Source organism: Mobula hypostoma, chromosome 6 (assembly GCF_963921235.1).
Source record: "Mobula hypostoma chromosome 6, sMobHyp1.1, whole genome shotgun sequence".
In the NCBI taxonomy this organism is placed as follows: Eukaryota; Metazoa; Chordata; class Chondrichthyes; order Myliobatiformes; family Myliobatidae; genus Mobula; species Mobula hypostoma.
Window position 1 is genome coordinate 148006957 of NC_086102.1, and position 19463 is coordinate 148026419.

The 19463-nt window shown below is 39.1% G+C and overlaps 1 protein-coding gene across 1 annotated transcript in view; it reads left to right on the top strand.

Annotated features, from left to right (window-relative positions):
- dnah7 (dynein, axonemal, heavy chain 7) overlaps positions 1-19463 on the top strand; it is a 288894-nt gene that overhangs the window by 162233 nt on the left and 107198 nt on the right. Inside the window, exon 40 of the mRNA XM_063051959.1 lies at positions 14427-15299. Coding sequence (XP_062908029.1) covers positions 14427-15299 — 873 coding nt within the window. The remainder of the gene's footprint in view (positions 1-14426; positions 15300-19463) is intronic.

Genomic DNA, 19463 nt, shown 5'->3' on the forward strand with positions numbered 1-19463 from the left:
TTCAGTCTGCTTTACAGGGTTGGTGATGTTGGCGCTGTCCATCACTGCTGCAATAATCCACTTTCCAAGACACTTTGCTGGATTGTCCTCTATGGATGGAATGACTTCTCCCTGTACTTGAAGACTGAACTTGCTAGTAACCTTGCCTTTTTTCAACACCATACATCTGGACTTCCTGCCGTTGAAGGTCATTCTAGCACAGGTAGCTATGTTGTCCAGGGTTTCCAATACCCTCTTGCTTGGACATGTGTTACAGTAGTTACTGTGATATCATCCATGAACCCCTGTATTTCAAGTTGTTGGATGCTGGGTTCCAACACTGGGCTTTGGGTTATGTCTGCTACTGTTAACATAAGGAGGTTCATACCCATGACAAACAAGATGGGGGAGATTGCACAGCTGGTTGGAGTCCCTTTTCAGAGGTCTTGCCAGCTGGTTGTGAAGTGAGATGAAGTGAAGCATAGCTTAAATCCTCCTAGGTAGCTGGTGAACATGTCTTGTGTTACTGGTAAGTTATGGTAATGTTCCAGGCCAATATAGATGAGGAAGTGTGGAATTTATCCGTAGGTGTTGACTAGGGCTAACCAGATGAGTGTTAGGTTGCCTTTCTTCCGCCTGGCCTCGCAGATCAATTGACTGATTATTGAGGTGTGTTCAAAGCGCCCAGAAAAACCTGGGATTCTGGATGGATGTGTTAGTATACTGTTTCTCCATTAAGTAAGAAGCCAGTCTTCTCGCAAGCACTGAGAAGAATATTTTGCACGATATGCTAAGGAAGGAGATTGTCCTAAGCTGGGTGATTGTGGAGGAATCTTCTTCCTTGGAAACAAAGCATCCTTCAGCCATTTCCCAGCTTGTTGGAATAGAGCCTTTGGTCCAAATCTTTTGGTTAGATCTTTGACGCCATTTTTGTCAGGTGAACTGTATTTGAATTGTTTGTTCAAAGTCTTTATCTCGTTTCTCAGGTGGCGAATCTCCCTTTCCCTCCTGTTTGGTTGTCATGATGGTTTAAGATCCTCTTTCTTCTCTATTGGGCCGAATCATTCTTTTGCAAAGTTGAACACAATGGCTGTGAGGGAGTCGGTTTTCCTGTAGACTTGGTCCTGCCAATGTAGCTTCCAAGATGCATCCAGATCATGACTGAACTGCTTCCATGATACATTGTCTGATGATCTAGGCCATCTTTCCTCGATGAATGGATTAGGCTGTCGTAGGGGGCACTCACTTGGTCTCTTCTTTGGCACTGGGGCAGCTCAGGTGTGGAGAGATCTTCAGCTCTGTGGGGTGCTCTCTGGCTGGAGTTCTCCATCATCTCACCGGATGTTAGAAACATAGAAAACCTACAGCACAATACAGGCCCTTTGGCCCACAAAGCTGTGCCAAACATGTCCTTACCTTAGAACTACCTAGGCTTACCTATAGCCCTCTATTTTTCTAAGCTCCATGTACCTATCTAGGAGGAAACATTGTTGTCTGTATGTTGCACTTGAGTTGCCTTCATTCCACAGCTGGACTTGCTTTGGTGTAACTTGAGGCCTTTGATGTTTTTGCAGACTGGATTTTGCTGCAATGGCACTTTGCAATGAATGCCTCTCTGGTCAGTGTTGTTTGCTTGAGCCGTCTCATTATCATATTTCCAGTCTTGGTCATTGCTGTTATGTCCGTCCTATGGAGTCTCTCATCCTCCCACTGCACCCACAAGGAGGCTCCTGGGGTATTTCGTATTTAGTTCACCCGTAGCTTGTATGGTGCCCTCTTGCAAGTGCTGCACACAGGGTTGCTAGCCTTGTGTGCTTGTGCCAGTCTTTCCTGGAGGTCACCTGTCTTTCCAGTGTCACCGACCTTTCTCGGTTAAAATAAACGTAACACTAGTGGAAGTTGAGAAAGAGAGAACAAGAAAAGAGAACAGAGAACAAGAAATATAGTTTGAGATGGTGTTAGGGATTCAGGCCAGTTCAAGAAACTCCAGCTTTCTTGGGCCGAAAAGGCTAACATTTTATTTGGTATTATTAGAGACATTATAGCAAGGCACCAACAAAATTCAAGGTAAAATCAATATAGTTTGTGAAAGAAAATCATATTTTACAAATTGAAGTTTTTTGAAAAATAATATGCATCAAAATTAGATGTGAAATTTGTTGTTTGCAGTACAGTACAAAGAAATAAAATTATTATAAATTACAAAAATAAAGTGCAAAAAAGGAATAAAGAGGCAGTGTTCATGGATTGTTCAAGATCTGATGGAGGAGGTAAAGAGGCTGTTTCTGAATCACTGAGTATGGATGTTTAGGCTCCTATACTTCCTCTCTGATGGTAGTTAAAAGATGGCTCAGATGGTGAGGGTCTTAAATGATAACTGAGTCTAAAACACTCTGCAGCCTCTTGTAAACTTGTGCATTGGAGTCTCCATGCCAGGCTGTGGTGCAGCCAGTCAGAATATATATCTATAGCAGCTTTCCGAATCCCCTCTAATTCTTAACGAAGCAGAGCATGTTGGCATGCTTTTGAGCCATAGGCATAGAAAATTACAGCATAGAAACAGGCACTTATGTTCCAAACCATTTAAACTGCGTTCTCCCATTGACCTGCACCAGGTCCATAGACCTCCATACGCTTACCATTCATGTACCTATCCTAACTTCTCTTAAACATTGAAATTGAGTTTGCATGCACCACTAGTGCTGACAGCTCGTTCCACACTCTCATGACCCTCTGAATGAAGAGGTTTCCCCTTATGTTCCCCTTAAACTTTTCACCTTTCACCCATAACCCATGAACTCCAGTTATAGTTCCACAAATCCTCAGTGGAAAAAAACCTGCTTGTATTTACCCTATCTATACCTCTCCTCTCAATCTTCTATGTTCCAAGGAATAGCGTCCTAACCTATTCAGTCTTTCCTTATAACTCAGGTCCTCCAGACCTGAGTTTTTATGATTGCATCAGTGAGTTAGCCACAGAATAGATCCCCTGAGATGTTGACACTCAAGAATGTGAAGCTGCTCACCCTTTTCCCTGCAGACCCCTTAATGAGAACTGGTATGTGTTCTCCCAACTTTCCCTTCCTGAAGTCCATTATCAATTCTTTGGTCTTGCTAATGATGAATGCATAGTTGTAGTTTCAGCTCACCATTCTTGTTACCTAAAAGAGTGAATTTAATTGGCTGACATTTGCATTTAGTGTTGGTGAAGTTTGGGGATGGGAACCAGAGTGCCAGAGCTGACAGTGTGGCTGGGGTGAAAATAAATGATGTGAAAAGTTCAAGCAAATTCGCTAATAGAAAGGTTGTGAGTGGTGGTAAAAATCTTCTGAGGTGTATATATTTCAATGCTAGGAGTATTGCGGGGAAGGCGGATGAGTTGAGGGCGTGGATTGACACGTGGAATTATGACGTTATAGCAATTAGTGAAACTTGGCTACAGGAGGGGCAGGACTGGCAGCTTAATATTCCAGGGTTACAATGTTTCAGATGTGATCGAGGCAGAGGAATGAAAGGTGGGAGAGTAGCATTGCTTGTTAGGGAAAATATTACAGCAGTGCTCAGGCAGGACAGATTAGAGGGCTTGTCTACTGAGTCCTTATGGGTGGAGCTGAGAAACAGGAAAGGTATGGCCACATTAGTGGGATTGTAGTACAGACCACCCAATAGTCAACGAGAATTGGAAGAGCAAACCTGCAGAGAGATAGCAGGCAACTGCAGGAAACCTAACGCTGTGGTGGTAGGGGATTTTAATTTTCCATATATTGATTGGGACTCCCATACTGTTAGGGGTCTAGATGGTTTAGAGTTTGTAAAATGTGTTCAGGAAAGTTTTCTAAATCAATATATAGAGGAACCAACTAGAGGGGATGCAATATTGGATCTTCTGTTAGGAAACGAGTTAGGACAAGTGACAGAAGTCTGTGTAGGGGAGCACTTTGGTTCCAGTGATCATAACACCATTAGTTTCAACTTGATCATGGACAAGGATAGATCTGGTCCTAGGGTTGAGGTTCTGAACTGGAAGGAGGCCAAATTTGAAGAAATGAGAAAGGATCTAAAAAGCGTGGATTGGGACAGGTTGTTCTTTGGCAAAGATATGATCGGTAGGTGGGAAGCCTTCAAAGGAGAAATTTGGAGAGTGCAGAGTTTGTATGTTTCCGTCAGGATTAAAGGCAAAGTGAATAGGAATAAGGAACCTTGGTTCTCAAGGGATATTGCAACTCTGATAAAGAAGAAGAGAGAGTTGTATGACATGTACAGGAAACAGGGAGTAAATAAGGTGCTTGAGGAGTACAAGAAGTGCAAGAAAATACTTGAGAAAGAAACCAGGAGGGCTAAAAGAAGACATGAGGTTGCCTTGGCAGTCAAAGTGAAGGATAATCCAAGGAGCTTTTACAGGTATATTAAGAGCAAAAGGATTGTAAGGGATAAAATTGGTCCTCTTGAAGATCAGAGTGGTTGGCTATGTGCGGAGCCAAAGGAAATGGGGGAGATCTTAAATAGGTTTTTTGCGTCTTTATTTACTAAGGAAACTGGCATGAAGTCTATGGAATTAAGGGAAACAAGTAGTGAGATCATGGAAACTGTACAGATTGAAAAGGAGGAGGTGCTTGCTGTCTTGAGGAAAATTAAAGTGGATAAATCCCCGGGACCTGACAGGGTGTTCCCTCGGACCTTGAAGGAGACTAGTGTTGAAATTGCAGGGGCCCTGGCAGAAATATTTAAAATGTCGCTGTCTACAGGTGAGGTGCCGGAGGATTGGAGAGTGGCTCATGTTGTTCCGTTGTTTAAAACAGGATCGAAAAGTAATCAGGGAAATTATAGGCTGGTAAGTTTAATGTCGGTAGTAGGTAAGTTATTGGAGGGAGTACTAAGAGACAGAATCTATAAGCATTTGGATAGACAGGGACTTATTAGGGAGAGTCAACATGGCTTTGTGCGTGGTAGATCATGTTTGACCAATCTACTGGATTTTTTCGAAGAGGTTACCAGGAAAGTGGATGAAGGGAAGGCAGTGGATATTGTCTGCATGGACTTCAGTAAGGCCTTTGACAAGGTCCCGCATGGGAGGTTAGTTAGGAAAATTCAGTCGCTAGGTATACATGGAGAGGTGGTAAATTGGATTAGACATTGGCTCAATGGAAGAAGCCAAAGAGTGGTAGTAGAGAATTGCTTCTCCGAGTGGAGGCCTGTGACTAGTGGTGTGCCACAGGGATCAGTGCTGGGTCCATTGTTATTTGTCATCTATATCAATGATCTGGATGATAATGTGGTAAAATGGATCAGCAAATTTGCTGATGATACGAAGATTGGAGGTGTAGTAGACAGTGAGGAAGGTTTTCAGAGCCTGCAGAGGGACTTGGACCAGCTGGAAAAATGGGCTGAAAAATGGCAGATGGAGTTTAATACAGACAAGTGTGAGGTATTGCACGTTGGAAGGACAAACCAAGGTAGAACATACAGGGTTAATGGTAAGGAGTGCAGTAGAACAGAGGGATCTGGGAGTACAGATACAAAATTCCCTAAAAGTGGCGTCACAGGTAGATAGGGCTGTAAAGAGAGCTTTTGGTACATTGGCCTTTATTAATCAAAGTATTGAGTATAAAAGCTGGAATGTTATGATGAGGTTGCATAAGGCATTGGTGAGGCCGAATCTGGAGTATTGTGTTCAGTTTTGTTCACCAAATTACAGGAAGGATATAAATAAGGTTGAAAGAGTGCAGAGAAGGTTTACAAGGTTGTTGCCTGGACTTGAGAAACTCAGTTACAGAGAAAGATTGAATAGGTTAGGACTTTATTCCCTGGAGTGTAGAAGAATGAGGGGAGATTTGATAGAGGTATATAAAATTATGATAGGTATAGATAGAGTGAATGCAAGCAGGCTTTTTCCACTGAGGCAAGGGGAGAAAAAAACCAGAGGACATGGGTTAAGGGTGAGGGGGGAAAAGTTTAAAGGGAACATTAGTGGGGGCTTCTTCACACAGAGAGTGGTGGGACTATGGAATGAGCTGCCAGATGAGGTGATAAATGCGGGTTCTTTTTTAATATTTAAGAATAACTTGGACAGATACATGGATGGGAGCTGTATGGAGGGATATGGTCCATGTGCAGGTCAGTGGGACTAGGCAGAAAATGGTTCGGCACAGCCAAGAAGGGCCAAAAGGCCTGTTTCTGTGCTGTAGTGTTTCATAGATCATGCACACTGGCTGCACATGGTTGTGAATGCTGCAGGCTTGTCTTTAGCCGGGCTTCACCATTTTTTAAAAATATTTTATTTAATTTTTTAAAGAAGAAATATAAGGACTCAATTAATACAGCAGTTAATACATATTGAAAAAAATTAATTCAAATACATTAATAAGTCCGAGACAAAAAAAAGAACACCTATCCGAAACACCATCTCCCCGCATTTGAAAAAAAGGAAGGAGAAAAAAAATAAAAGACAGAAAGAAAGGAGAGAAGAAAAAAGAAAAGAGAAAAAAAAAAGAAAAAGAAGAGTAGGCATCCAGCTCTCAGAGTCAGTTTAAAATACAAATTAAAGAAACTAGCTTATAATAAGGGATATATTAATTTTTAAAAATTAAAATAAATAAATTAAACAATCTGGGCATTTAAGTAAACCAAATATGGTTGCCAAATCTCAATGAACATAGTGTATCCATTCCTAAGAGTATAAGTAATCTTCTCAAGGCATATACAACTTAGCATTTCTTTATTCCAACGACCAATGTGTACGAGGGAATCAGATTTCCATGTTACCGCTATGCATTTCCTGGCCACTGACAATGCAATTTTAATAAATTTGGATTTATTCCTGGGGAGGTTAACTTTCAAAACTGCTAAGTTCCCCAGAAGAAACAATTCTTGTTGGGAAATCCATCCCCAGAATCTTTCCCAGTACCTCCCCCAGATCTATCCAAAAAGATCTCGGTTTCGTGCATAGCCAAGTGGAATGCAAAAGGTACCAACATCTATGCCACACCTGAAACATTTGTCAGAAATTTCTGGTTTATTTTTATATATTTTTTCAGGTGTGAGATACAACTGATGTAAAAAATTAAAATGTATCATTCTGTATCTAGAGTTGATAAGAGTGGTAACACTATCCAAACGTAGATGTGACCAACATTGATGATCAATTACAATGCCCAAGTCCGACTCCCACCTCTCCCTGGATCTGTATATACCAAGCTTTGGGCATTGGTCCTGGAATAAAGAATACATATTAGAAATAAATTTAGTTGTATTCCCCTTTCAATTGGAATCTCCATGTCTGAGCACCTTGGTAGGACCAGTGATGGACCCAAATAGTCCCTCAAAAGAGATCGTAATTGGAGATAGCAGAAGAATGTGTTATTAGATAAATTATATTTATTTTTAAGTCCCTTAAAAGACATAAATTGCTTCTGCTGATTATAACAATCTTCAGTGCGCCTGATACCGTGTTGATACCAGGTGACTAGAAATTTATTACCCAGAGTCATGGGTATTAATCTGTACTGAGATAGAGGCATCTTTGAGGATATTCCTTTTTTTAGACCCATAAATTGTTTAATTTTTTCCCCAGATATAAATTACATGTCTCAGTAGAGGATTGTTTGTTTTCTTTTTAATTAATTTGGAGTCCCATTTATATATAAATTCTTCTGTCATGTCTTCTCCTACCATATGTGAGCCAATTGTAACCCAAGAAGGAATAGTTGTCTCATCAAAAAAAAGCAATAAAACATGCTTGTGCAGCTAAATAATATTTTTTAAAGTCTGGTAATTTTAACCCACCCAATTTATAGTCCCGGGTCAATTTTTCCATGGAGATTCTAGATATTTTACCTGACCATAAAAATAGACGAATATGTCAATTGAGAATCTTTAAAAAATTATTGGATAATGAGATAAGTAAATACTGAAAAAAATACTGAAGTCTTGGCATTATCTTCATTTTTATACTGTTTACCCTGGCCACCAGTGTGATGGGAAGGTTTATCCACCTACGTAGGTCCTCCTCGACATTCCGCGGCAAGGGGAGATGATTAAGTTTATAAAGGTCATCCAAATTACTATTAAACTTAATCCCCAGATATTTCATGTTGAATTTAACCCATCTAAACTGAGTGCCATATTGATATTGGGCATAGTCTCCTCTTCCAAAGGGTAAAATTTCACTTTTATTCCAATTTTTTATATCCCGAGACTATACCATAATTGTCCAGCAAGGTCCTAAGTCTTACCAAAGAGTTGGTCAGGTCAGCCAAATATACTAAAATGTCATCAGCAAATAAGTTAATTTTATATCCTTCCTGGGCCACTTTAAACCCCCTTATGTCTGGATCCCATCTAACAGCCTCAGCCAATGGCTTTATTGCCAGAACAAATAGAGCTGGCAATAGTGGGCAACCTTGTCTGCTAGATCTATGTAGAGAGAAAACTGGTGAAATCTTCCCGTTCATAATTATTTTGGCTTTGGACTGATGGTAAATGCTCTTATCCAATTTATAAATATTTGGCCTAGACCAAATTTTTTCATTGTTTTAAATAAAAAATCCCATTCAAGTCTATCAAAGGCCTTTTCAGCATGTAAAGCCACTGCTACAGTCAGGTCCACCTTCGTCCTAGCTAAATATAATATAGTCAACAGTCTGCCAATATCATCAGATAATTGTATATTTTTTAATAAATCCTGTTTGATCGGATTTAATCAATTTTGGCAGCTATCGAGCTAACCTATTAGCCAATGCATTTGCTATAATTTTATAGTCTGCATTTAAAAGTAAGATAGGCCTATAAGATGCTGGTTTTAGCGGATCCTTATCCTTCTTAAGAATTAACGTAATAATTGCTGTTGAAAAGGATTCCGGTAGAGTATGGGTCTCCTCAGCCTGAGTCACAACCCTCATAAAAAGGGGCATTAATTGACCCTTAAATTCTGTATAAAATTCAGGGGGAAAACCATCATCTACCGGTAATTAATTAGCCTATAATAAGCCTAGGGCTCTTTCAATTTCATCCCTAGAAAAAGGGGCATTCAATTCTTCCTGATCTTGTTAGCTCAATTTGGGAAGTTGTAAATTAGACAAGAAATTTTCAGTGTGTCACCCACTGATTCTGATTTATATAGTTCTGAATAGAACTGCTTAAAAGTATCATTTATTGCTTTTGGCTTATATGAAACCTTACCTTCCCCTGTTTGAATCACATTTATTGTTCTAGAGGTTTCTTCCACCCTCAATTGCCAAGATAATATTTTATGGGTTCTCTTTCCTAATTCATAATATTGTTATTTTGATTTTAGTATCATTTTTTCTATTCTATAGGTTTGTTTTGTGTTATACTCTAACTTTTTATTTATTAATTTTTTACAATTTTCCTCTGGTGTTAAATTCTGACAATCTTTTCCTAATTGTGTTATTTCTTTCTCCAATTCATTTAATTCTGTTACATATTTATTTTTTATACCCTTAACATATCCAATTACCTGTCCTCTTAGTATGCTTTTAATGTGCCCCATAATAAGAAATTATTGGCAGTAGAGGGTCAGTTCGTCTCACAGAACAATTCTATTTGAGCTCTAATAAAACTGCAGAACTCTGGTCGTTTCAACAGCAAAGGATTAAAACGCCATCTATATAATGTTTTTTGTTTATCAGGCATTTCAATTGATAAAATTAAAGGTGAATGGTCCGATAGTAGTCTAGTGGCACATTCTGTTTGAATGATCCTACTTTCTAATTTAGCTGATATTAGAAATAAGTCAATTCTAGAGTAGGAATCATATTGTTTTGAATAGAAAGAGTAGTCGCTTTCCCTTGGATGCTGCCATGTCCAAGCATCTATATATCTCTGTCCCTAATCAGTAAACCCTAACCTGGTCCCTAACTCCCCCCTCTGTCCCCAAAGTTATCAGGATTATCAGTATTGATAGCGATGAATTTGCCAGTGAAGGTGGAGGGAACTATCAAAGATCTGGCCGGGAGATTTGTTATGGTCGATTTCGGCACGGACTGGAAGGGCTGAGATGGCCTGTTTCCATGCTGTAATTGTTATATGGTTATTATATTCAAGTCCTGCATGAAGGCCCAGGTGGTTTTTGCTGCCCTGACCTTCACAACATTTCTAACTGATCTATCTAAAATTGGATCCAGACAAAAATTGAAATCTCCTCCAATTGTGATATTTTCATATCCTTGAACAACTTCCAAAAAAATATTTTGGATAAATTTCTCATCGTCATAATTGGGGCATATAAATTCAAAAGTGTCCAGGATTCTGAATTTATTTGACAATTGACCATAACAAATCTCCTGGCCGGATCTATGATAGCACCCTTCACCCTCACTGGCAAATTCTTCCCTATCAATACTGCCACTCCTCTGGCTTTAGAATTAAAGGAGGATGCTATTACTTGACCAACCCATCCTCTCTTTAATTTGTTATGTTCTGTCACTGTAAGATGAGCTTCTTGAAGAAAGGTAATAGCAATAGGATGTTTTTAAAGATATGCCAGGACCTTTTTCCTTTTTATCGGTCCATTTATCCCATTAACATTAAGACTTAAAAATTTAATTGCTCTATTCATAGTTATCAGATTTTATTGGTTGATAAATCCTGTCCACAAAAAGAAGTATAAATTAATCCCACTTCTTTGAGTGACTTTGAGATATTTAGTGCCATAGAGTATAGAAAATAGAAAGGAAACCAATGAGGAAAGAAAATAAAAGAAAAAATTTAAAAAAAGGAAAAGAAAGGGAGAAAAACCCTCCCAACTGGCGCTCCAAGTCCACAGCGCCTTAACCCCGCTTACTGTGGGGTCCAATAAACATCGCACTAAAGGTGGACATTCTTTAACATATGACATAATTAATCTCTTTTTTAAAAAAAAGACGAAAAAATTATCCACTCCCCCAATATTCCTTAATTAAACATCTATAAAAATAAAATATATTCCACACCCGTTATTACTAAATATCTGACAGAATCTATAATATTGAAAGTAAATATCATTAATATAGCAATATATCCAAATAAAGAATAGAATTCAAAGAAACTTACTAAATATAACCCTAAATATTGCAACTTAATACATATCCAGCATACCAAAAATTAAACATATCAAAAGATGGCATCTATATAATCAAAACTATTCATACTAGTTATCACAAAATTAGATGAACTATATTGTTCCTAAGTAGTATAATCCAAAAAGACCATCCATAATCAATATTTTAAATCATAATAGTCTTCATCCATAATCATATAGATTCAAAGTTCAAGATTATAATGTTGTTAAAATTAATCTATATTAATAAAGAAAATCAAATAATTTTCTTCATATATTTTGTCCAAGATACATCTTTCTAGGCCTCTTGCTCCAGAAGAATATTCTGAATCATGATGTCTCAGATTTTTTTGAATATAGTTTATCGCCTCCTGGGGGTTAGTAAAAAAAATTTCCTCCCTCCATCCGACAGAGTAATTCTCAGCTTTGCTGGATAAAATAAAGAATATTGAAGACCTTTATTCTTTAATAACCTCCTTGTTAAGTTAAAGTCTTTCCTTTTTCTTAACAAGTCCACACTAATATCTGGAAAGAAGAATATCTTTCCCCCTTCAAACTCTAGTAGGCCATTTTTCTCTCTGACCTCTATTGCTGCAGCTCGTAATACTTTCTGTTTATCTTGGTGCTTCAAAAAGCGTATAAGTATAGAGCGCGGCCTTTGCTCTGGAGGTGATCGGGGGGGGGTTAAAGTCCTGTGGGCTCCTTCTATAATTAATTCTTTGTCAAAATGCTTTTTCCCCAGAACTTTGGGGATCCATTCTTGAAAGAAAGTTACTGCGTCTCTTCCTTCCAATCCCTCTTTTAAACCCACTATTTTGATATTATTTCTCCTGCTATAGTTTTCAAGGGAGTCCAGTTTATCCATTATACTTTTATACTTTATACTTTACTGTCGCCAAACAATTGATACTAGAATGTACAATCATCACAGCGATATTTGATTCTGCGCTTCGCGTTCCCTGGAGTACAAATCGATAGTAAATATTAAAAATTTAAATTATAAATCATAATTAGAAAATAGAAAAGGGAAAGTAAGGTAGTGCAAAAAAAAACGAGAGGCAGGTCCGGATATTTGGAGGGTATGGCCCAGATCCGGGTCAGGATCGGTTCAACAGTCTTATCACAGTTGGAAAGAAGCTGTTCCTAAATCTGGCTGTACGAGTTTTCAAGCTCCTGAGCCTTCTCCCGAAGGGAAGAGGGAAGAAAAGTATGTTGACTGGATGGGTCGTGTCCTTGATTATCCTGGAAGCACTGCTCCGACAGCATGCGGTGTAAAGTGAGTCCAAAGGACGGAAGATTGGTTTGTGTGATGTGCTGGGCTGTGTTCACGATCTTCTGCAGCTTCTCTCGCTCTTGGACAGGACAACTTCCATACCAGGTTGTGATGCACCCTAGAAGAATGCTTTCTACGGTGCATCTATAAAAATTAGTGAGGGTTTTAGGGGACAGGCCAAATTTCTTTAGCTTTCTCAGGAAGTAAAGGCGCTGGTGAGCCTTCTTGGCAGTGAACTCTGCTTGGTTGGACCAAGTCAGATCACTTGTGATATTGACCCCGAGGAACTTAAAGCTTTTGACCTGTTCCACTTGTGCATCACCGATGTAAATGGGGTTGTGCGGTCTGCTACTCCTTCTGAAGTCAACAACCAATTCCTTCATCTTGCTGACGTTGAGGGATAGGTTATTGTCTTCGCACCATGCCACCAGGTTCTTAATTTCCTCTCTGTACTCAAACTCATCATTTCCTGAGATATGGCCTACAATTGTGGTGTCATCAGCAAACTTCCTGACGAAGGGTCTCAGCCTGAAACGTCGACTGTATCTCTTCCTAGAGATGCTGCCTGGCCTGCTGCGTTCACCAGCAACTTTGATGTGTGTTAGTTGAGCAAACTTATATATTGAGTTTGATGGAAACTTGGCTACACAATCATGGGTGTACAGTGAGTATAGCAGGGGGCTGAGTACACAGCCTTGTGGGGCACCGGTGCTCAGAGTGATTGTATTGGAGAGCTTGTCCCCTATTTTTACAGCCTGGGTCCTGTCTGTGAGGAAGTTGAAGATCCACCTGCAGATCTGAATCCTGAGACCCAGGTTCCGGAACTTATTTTTACTTTCTCAGTCCTCCAGGAATCTTCTTCTTTTTCCAGGCTCTGTAATCTATTCACAACATCCTTCGCATTATTTTCTAAATCCTGGGTTTGCAAATTTAAAGATTCCAAACTCTGCTTCATTTCCTTAGATTCTTGCATAATAAGGTCTAAATGACTCTTGAATTTGTCCATCCTACCAGTTAAAGTCTGGACTGCATCGGCCAACTCATGAATTGCGGCTGCGAGGTCACTACCCAATCCGTCACCGCATTGCGTTGCCGCCGTCCTCGGACCTTCCGCAGGCTCAGAGGAACCATCCAACGAGCAGGCCTCATCACGATTGCTCCTGTGTCCCTCAACTCCAGACGCTCCCAGGGGTGCAAGGCCGGCAGCAATAGTGCCAGTAGGATTTCCACGATTTTTCCTTTTAACCATTGCTTTTATTAAAGTTATATGAGAGTCTAATAAACAGGTTGTAAAGAAGTTTTTGTAGGAGTTATTCAGGGAAGCACCCGATCACTGGCACGACATCATGTGACCCCGGGCTTCACCATTGTTGACAAAAGGGAAGATCTTTGAATTACCATGTGTCCTAAGGTGTTGAGTTGTCCATCATCATTCACAACTAGGTGTGCCATCACTGCAGATTTGTGATAAGACTGCTGAACGAATCCTGACCCGGATCTGGGCCGTACCCTCCTAATATCCAGACCTGCCTCTCGGTTTTTTTGCACTATCTTACTTCTCATTTTTCTATTTTCTATTTATGATTTATAATTTAAATTCTTAATATTTACTCATTTTAACTATTTTTAATATTTGTAATCCAGGAAGTGTGAAGCGCAGAATCAAATATCACTGTGATGATTGTACATTCTAGTACCAATTGTTTGGCGACAATAAAGTATAAAGCATAAAGTATAATCGTGAAATTATATAGAAATAGATAATTAACTTATCTATTCTAAAATATTCATATCATTTTGCACACTTGTATTTCTGTTTGCAGCTTAACTAGGTTGGTCTATATTTTTCAGTTTGCCTGGAGCTGCTTCCACAAGCCTTTCAGCGCTCCTTTTTGAACCTATGATTATTTCCTGGCTTGATTGTAATGTGAAAGATGGTAGAATGAAGGATATGCCAAGCATGAGATATAGATTATGGTATCTCATTATGGATTATGAGATACATTTCTTTTAATTTGATTTGGATGGTCTGAGAAGTGCAAAAGCAGCTAGTTAAATGAAAATATTTTTCCTTTCTTTAATTAAGATTAATTGCAATTATTTTGTAACCAAATGCAGATTTTACGAGTCTATTATGATCGCTTGGTGGATGATGGGGATCGAGCTTGGCTTGTTGAATGTCTCCAATCCGTAATGGGAAGCCAGCTGAAGGAGAACTTTGATGAGCTGTTCAAACACCTGGACTTTAATGGTGATGGCAAAGTGATGGAAGATGAACTTCGCAGTCTCATGTTTTGTGATTTCAGTGACCCAAAAGGTGAAGACAAGGGATATAGGGAAGTCCTTGATTTCACCAGTTTAAGGAAAGTGGTTGAGGCTCATTTGGATGAATTTAATAATATAAGTAAAAAGCCAATGAATCTGGTTATATTCAGATTTGCAATCGAGCATGTCTGTCGAATTTCCCGTATTCTAAAGCAGCCACATAGTCATGCTCTTTTAGTGGGTGTTGGAGGCAGTGGCCGTCAGTCACTAACCCGGCTTGCAGCACATATGGCTGACTATATACTGTTTCAAGTGGAAATTTCCAAGAGTTATGGTTCTTATGAATGGCGTGAAGATTTAAAACAAATATTCCGTAAGGCTACAGAAGGTGAAATGCAAGGTGTCTTTTTATTTACTGACACTCAGATTAAACAAGAGTCATTTCTAGAAGACATCAACAATTTATTGAATGCAGGAGAAGTGCCAAATCTCTTTGCAGTAGATGAGAAGCAGGAGGTTTGTGAACGCATGCGTCTAATTGATCGTCAAAGAGATAAATCAAAACAGACTGATGGGAGTCCATTGGCACTTTTCAACATGTTTATTGAGCGCTGTCGTAATCAGTTACATGTGGTTTTAGCAATGAGCCCAATTGGAGATGCTTTCCGCAACAGGCTGAGGAAGTTCCCTGCGCTTGTCAATTGTTGTACCATAAATTGGTTTCAGGTAAGTGCTCACATGTTGTTTTGACAAATGATGGATAGTAGACAATGTAGTCCTAAAATTTGTTTGTTCAAAGAAATCATAAGTGATATGTCACCTAATTTCCTAAACCAGTCTCTGCTATGTCACCTAATTTCCTAAACCAGTCTCTGCCCTGTATCTTAATACTTTTAGTTAACTAAGACTATTGATCTTAGATGTAAAACTAAAAATTTGTAAAATTAGCTATTAACCTTATGCTGAAGATGGTTTCAAACTTTTTCTACACCTATCTTAAAGATTTTTTTTCCTAACTTCACCCTAAAAGTTTTGTCTCAAATTGCTGCATTATCTTGTGTTATTCTAGTAAATTCCTAGTGTACTCTTCCAAGATCAGTCTGCATTCCAAAGGTGTCATGTCAAAAAATAAATATGGTCCTCCAGGTATGATGATAGGTCTTTGATATAAACCCTGTTTATCTTTCCATAAATTCTGCTTGATCTATATTTTCCAATAATTCCTGTTATTATTTCAGATTTCCAGGAAAAGCAGCATTTTGCTTTTGAATATTCCATGTGCAATCTAGTTTGGGCTTATTGCAGTCAACTCGAACAGAGAACATTAAAGCACACTAATGGGCCCTTTAGTCCAAGAAGCTGTGCCAAACTTTTAACCTACTGTAAGATCAATTTAACCCTTCCCTCCTACATGGCCGTCCACTTTTCTATCATCCTTAAATTTCTTAAATGCCCCTAATGTTTCTGCCTCTACCACTACCCCTGGCAGGGCATTCCATGCACCCACTGCTCTCTATATTTAAAAAAATACATTCCTCTGAAAAAGCCCCCCCCCCACTCCATTCTCTTCACCAATCACCTTAAAACTATGCCCACTCGTATTGGCCATTTCGGCCCTGAGAAAAATGTCTCTGGGTATCCACTCAAACTACATCTCTTATCATCTTGTACATTTCTATCAATCTTAATCTCCTTTGCTCCAAAGAGAAAATCCCGACTCACTCAACCAATCCTCATCAGACATGGTCTCTAGTCCAGGTAGCATCCTGGTAAATCTCTTCTGCACTCTTCCACGTCCTTCCTGAAATGAGGCAACTCAGAGTGAATACAATATTCCAAGTGTAGTTCAAACAGAATTTTATAGAGCTGCAATATTATCCTTGTAGCTCTTGAATTCAGTCCCTGGACTAATGAAAGCAACACACCATATGCTTCCTTAACAACCCTACCAACTTGCACAGCAACTTTGAGGGATTGATGGACATGGACCCCTCTGTTCCTCTGCACTACAAAGAATCCTGTCATTAACTCTGTATTCTGCCTTCAAATTCGACCTTCTGAAGTGAATCATTTCACACTTTCCTGGATTGAATTCAACCTGCTACTTCTCAGCCTAACTCTGCATTCTAGCAATGTCCACTACAAGCTATGACAACCCACTACACTAGCAATAGGTTTTCCCACTCCATTGTCCACTAATATCAATTTGTAATTTTTTGTATGCATCAGCACTGTTTAAGATGCTGCTTACTTAATGCCATTAGCTACTCAAAGCACAGTCGTAGAAATGCAGCATCCATCATCAAGGACCCCCACAACCTAGGCAATGCTCTCTCCTCACTGCTGCCATCAGGAAGAAGGTACAGGAGCCTCAAGACCCACACCATTAGGTTCAGGAACAGTTATTACCCCTCAACCATCATGCTCTTGGACCAGAGGGAATAACTTCACTGAACTTCACTTGCCTTATGACTGAACTGTTCCCACAACCTAGGGATGCATTTTCAAGGACTTTTCATCTCACGTTCTCAATATTTATTGCTTATTTGTTTGTTCATTTATTTATTTATTTGTATTTGCACAGTTTGTTGTCCTTTATAGATTGGTTGTTTGTCCATCTTGTTGGCTGTGACCTTTCATTGCATCTTGTGCTTCTTGGATTTACTATGTATGCCCACAAGTAAACACATCTCAGCATTGTATACGGTGACATATATGTACTTTGATAATAAATTTACTTTGAACTTTGAATTAGTATTTGTGGCATATCACTGCAGTATTGAAGTTGTGAACAATTTGTGAAAATACTGCCATTTGTGAAATTTGCAGTTTATTGTCCATTGATCCTGTTTACAGTCACTGTTCTATAGATTTGCTGAGTATGCCCGCAGAAAAAGAATCTCATTGTCGTATGTGGTGATATGCATGTACTCTGATAATAAAGTTTTCTTTGAACTTTGAACTTTAGAGTGCCTGCACCTTCCTCCTACTTTCTGTCAGTTGCCATTCAGATGGTTTCCTACCAGATCAATTACTTACCTTCGATTCTTTAAGTTTCATCTTTAGATAGCATTCTTTTTGTCTTTTGAAAGTGCATGTACAGTAAATAGTATTTATAGAAACTTTTCCTGTTTACCATGTTAATCATATTTTTTCATAATGATTCAATTGGGTTCATCAGGGGTGACCTGCCCTTCATTACGTACACGCAATTACTGAATACATTTAGTGTACATATTATGAAGCTGGTCAGTATTTTAAATAGTGAACATTACTTAAGCAGTCCTCAGATAAAGCCACTTTAAATATGTCCACTTGGCTTGTATCTACTGAGGCCTGTTGTAGAAATTTGATTTAATAGCACTGAAGTGTAATTAAATCAATTAAAGGTTGAGAGCTTCTCATTCAAAACTAAAATTTGATTTAAAAGTCCTGGCTTGATCTAATAACACTAAAGCCGTAGAAACTCTGAATAATTTGAGGTTCTGATCCTCAGTGCAGTTCAGTCAGAATAAGTACTTCTGAAACCATTTGAGTATGTAGCTTTCCTTGTCCCAGATAACCTTTGGAGACTTGCTGGGGATTTGGTGCTCTATGCAGTGGCCTCCTCCTCCTCATTCATTGTTTTCCATTCTACCTGAAATTCCAATATTAGAATGTCAAATCAACGATACCTGCAATTAAGCAGCAAAAGAAGTAAAGTAATAATGGAAACTTAAGCTGAGCCCTGAATCAGCCAAACTGGAAGAGTTATGAAGGCAAGCCAGCTACTAATCCTTTAGGTAATATTGTGGAGTAATAAGACCACAAGGTATAGGAGCAGAATTAGACCATTTGGCCCATCGTCTGATCCACCATTTCATCATGGCTGATCCAATTCTCCTCTCAGCTCCAATCTCCTGCCTTCTCCCCATATCCCATCATGCCCTGACCAATCAAAAGCCTATCAACCTCTGCCCTAGATATTTATGAAGATTTGGCCTCTACAGCTACCTGTTGCAAAGAATTCCACAGATTCACCACTGTCTGGCTAAAGAAATTCCTCCTCATCTCCATTCTAAAAGGACACCCCTCTATTCTGAGGCTTTGTCCTCTGATCTTCGACTTTCCCACCATAAGAAACATCCTGTCCATATATACTCTATCAAGGCCTTTCAGCATTGGATAGGTTTCAATGAGGTCACCCCTTATCCTTTTGAATTCTAGTGAATACTGGCGCAGAGCCATCAAACGCTCTTGAAACCATTATTTAATCCTGGAATCATTTTTGTGAACCCTCTCAGATTCCCCACATCCTTTCTAAGATGAGGGGCCCTCAGATACTCACAATACTCCAAGTGAGGCCTTACCAGTGCTTTATAAAGTCTCAACATTATATCCTTGCTTTTATACTTTAGTCCTCTTGAAATGAATGCTCACATTGCATTTGCCTTCCTCACCACAGACTCAACTTGCAAATTAACCTTTAGGGAATGCTATACAAGGACTCCCAAGTCCCTTTGCACTTCATTTTTTTTTGTATTTTCTCTCCATTTAGAAATTTTACAATGTCCAAGTTTGGTGTTTGGATTGATGCCATGCATATTGTTATCTTTTTTTTCAAGCAAATCCTACATTAGGGGTGTTGGTTTGCATTTCCAATAAACAATCCATTTCGCTATTTCCTGTAGTATAAAATTGCATCATCTATGCATACATTGAGAATGCAAACTGAAAATAAAATTTAAATTGACATTTTTTTTCTGCGTCTGAGATATTTTTGGTAGTGATTTGTGAGTTCTGAAAGGGTGAATTTTCATAACTTGACCTGTTGTAACACATGGGTCACCGGTAGTCATATTTCAACCAAATGGCCTACAGCCACGGTTAACCACACTGTTGTATGTGTAG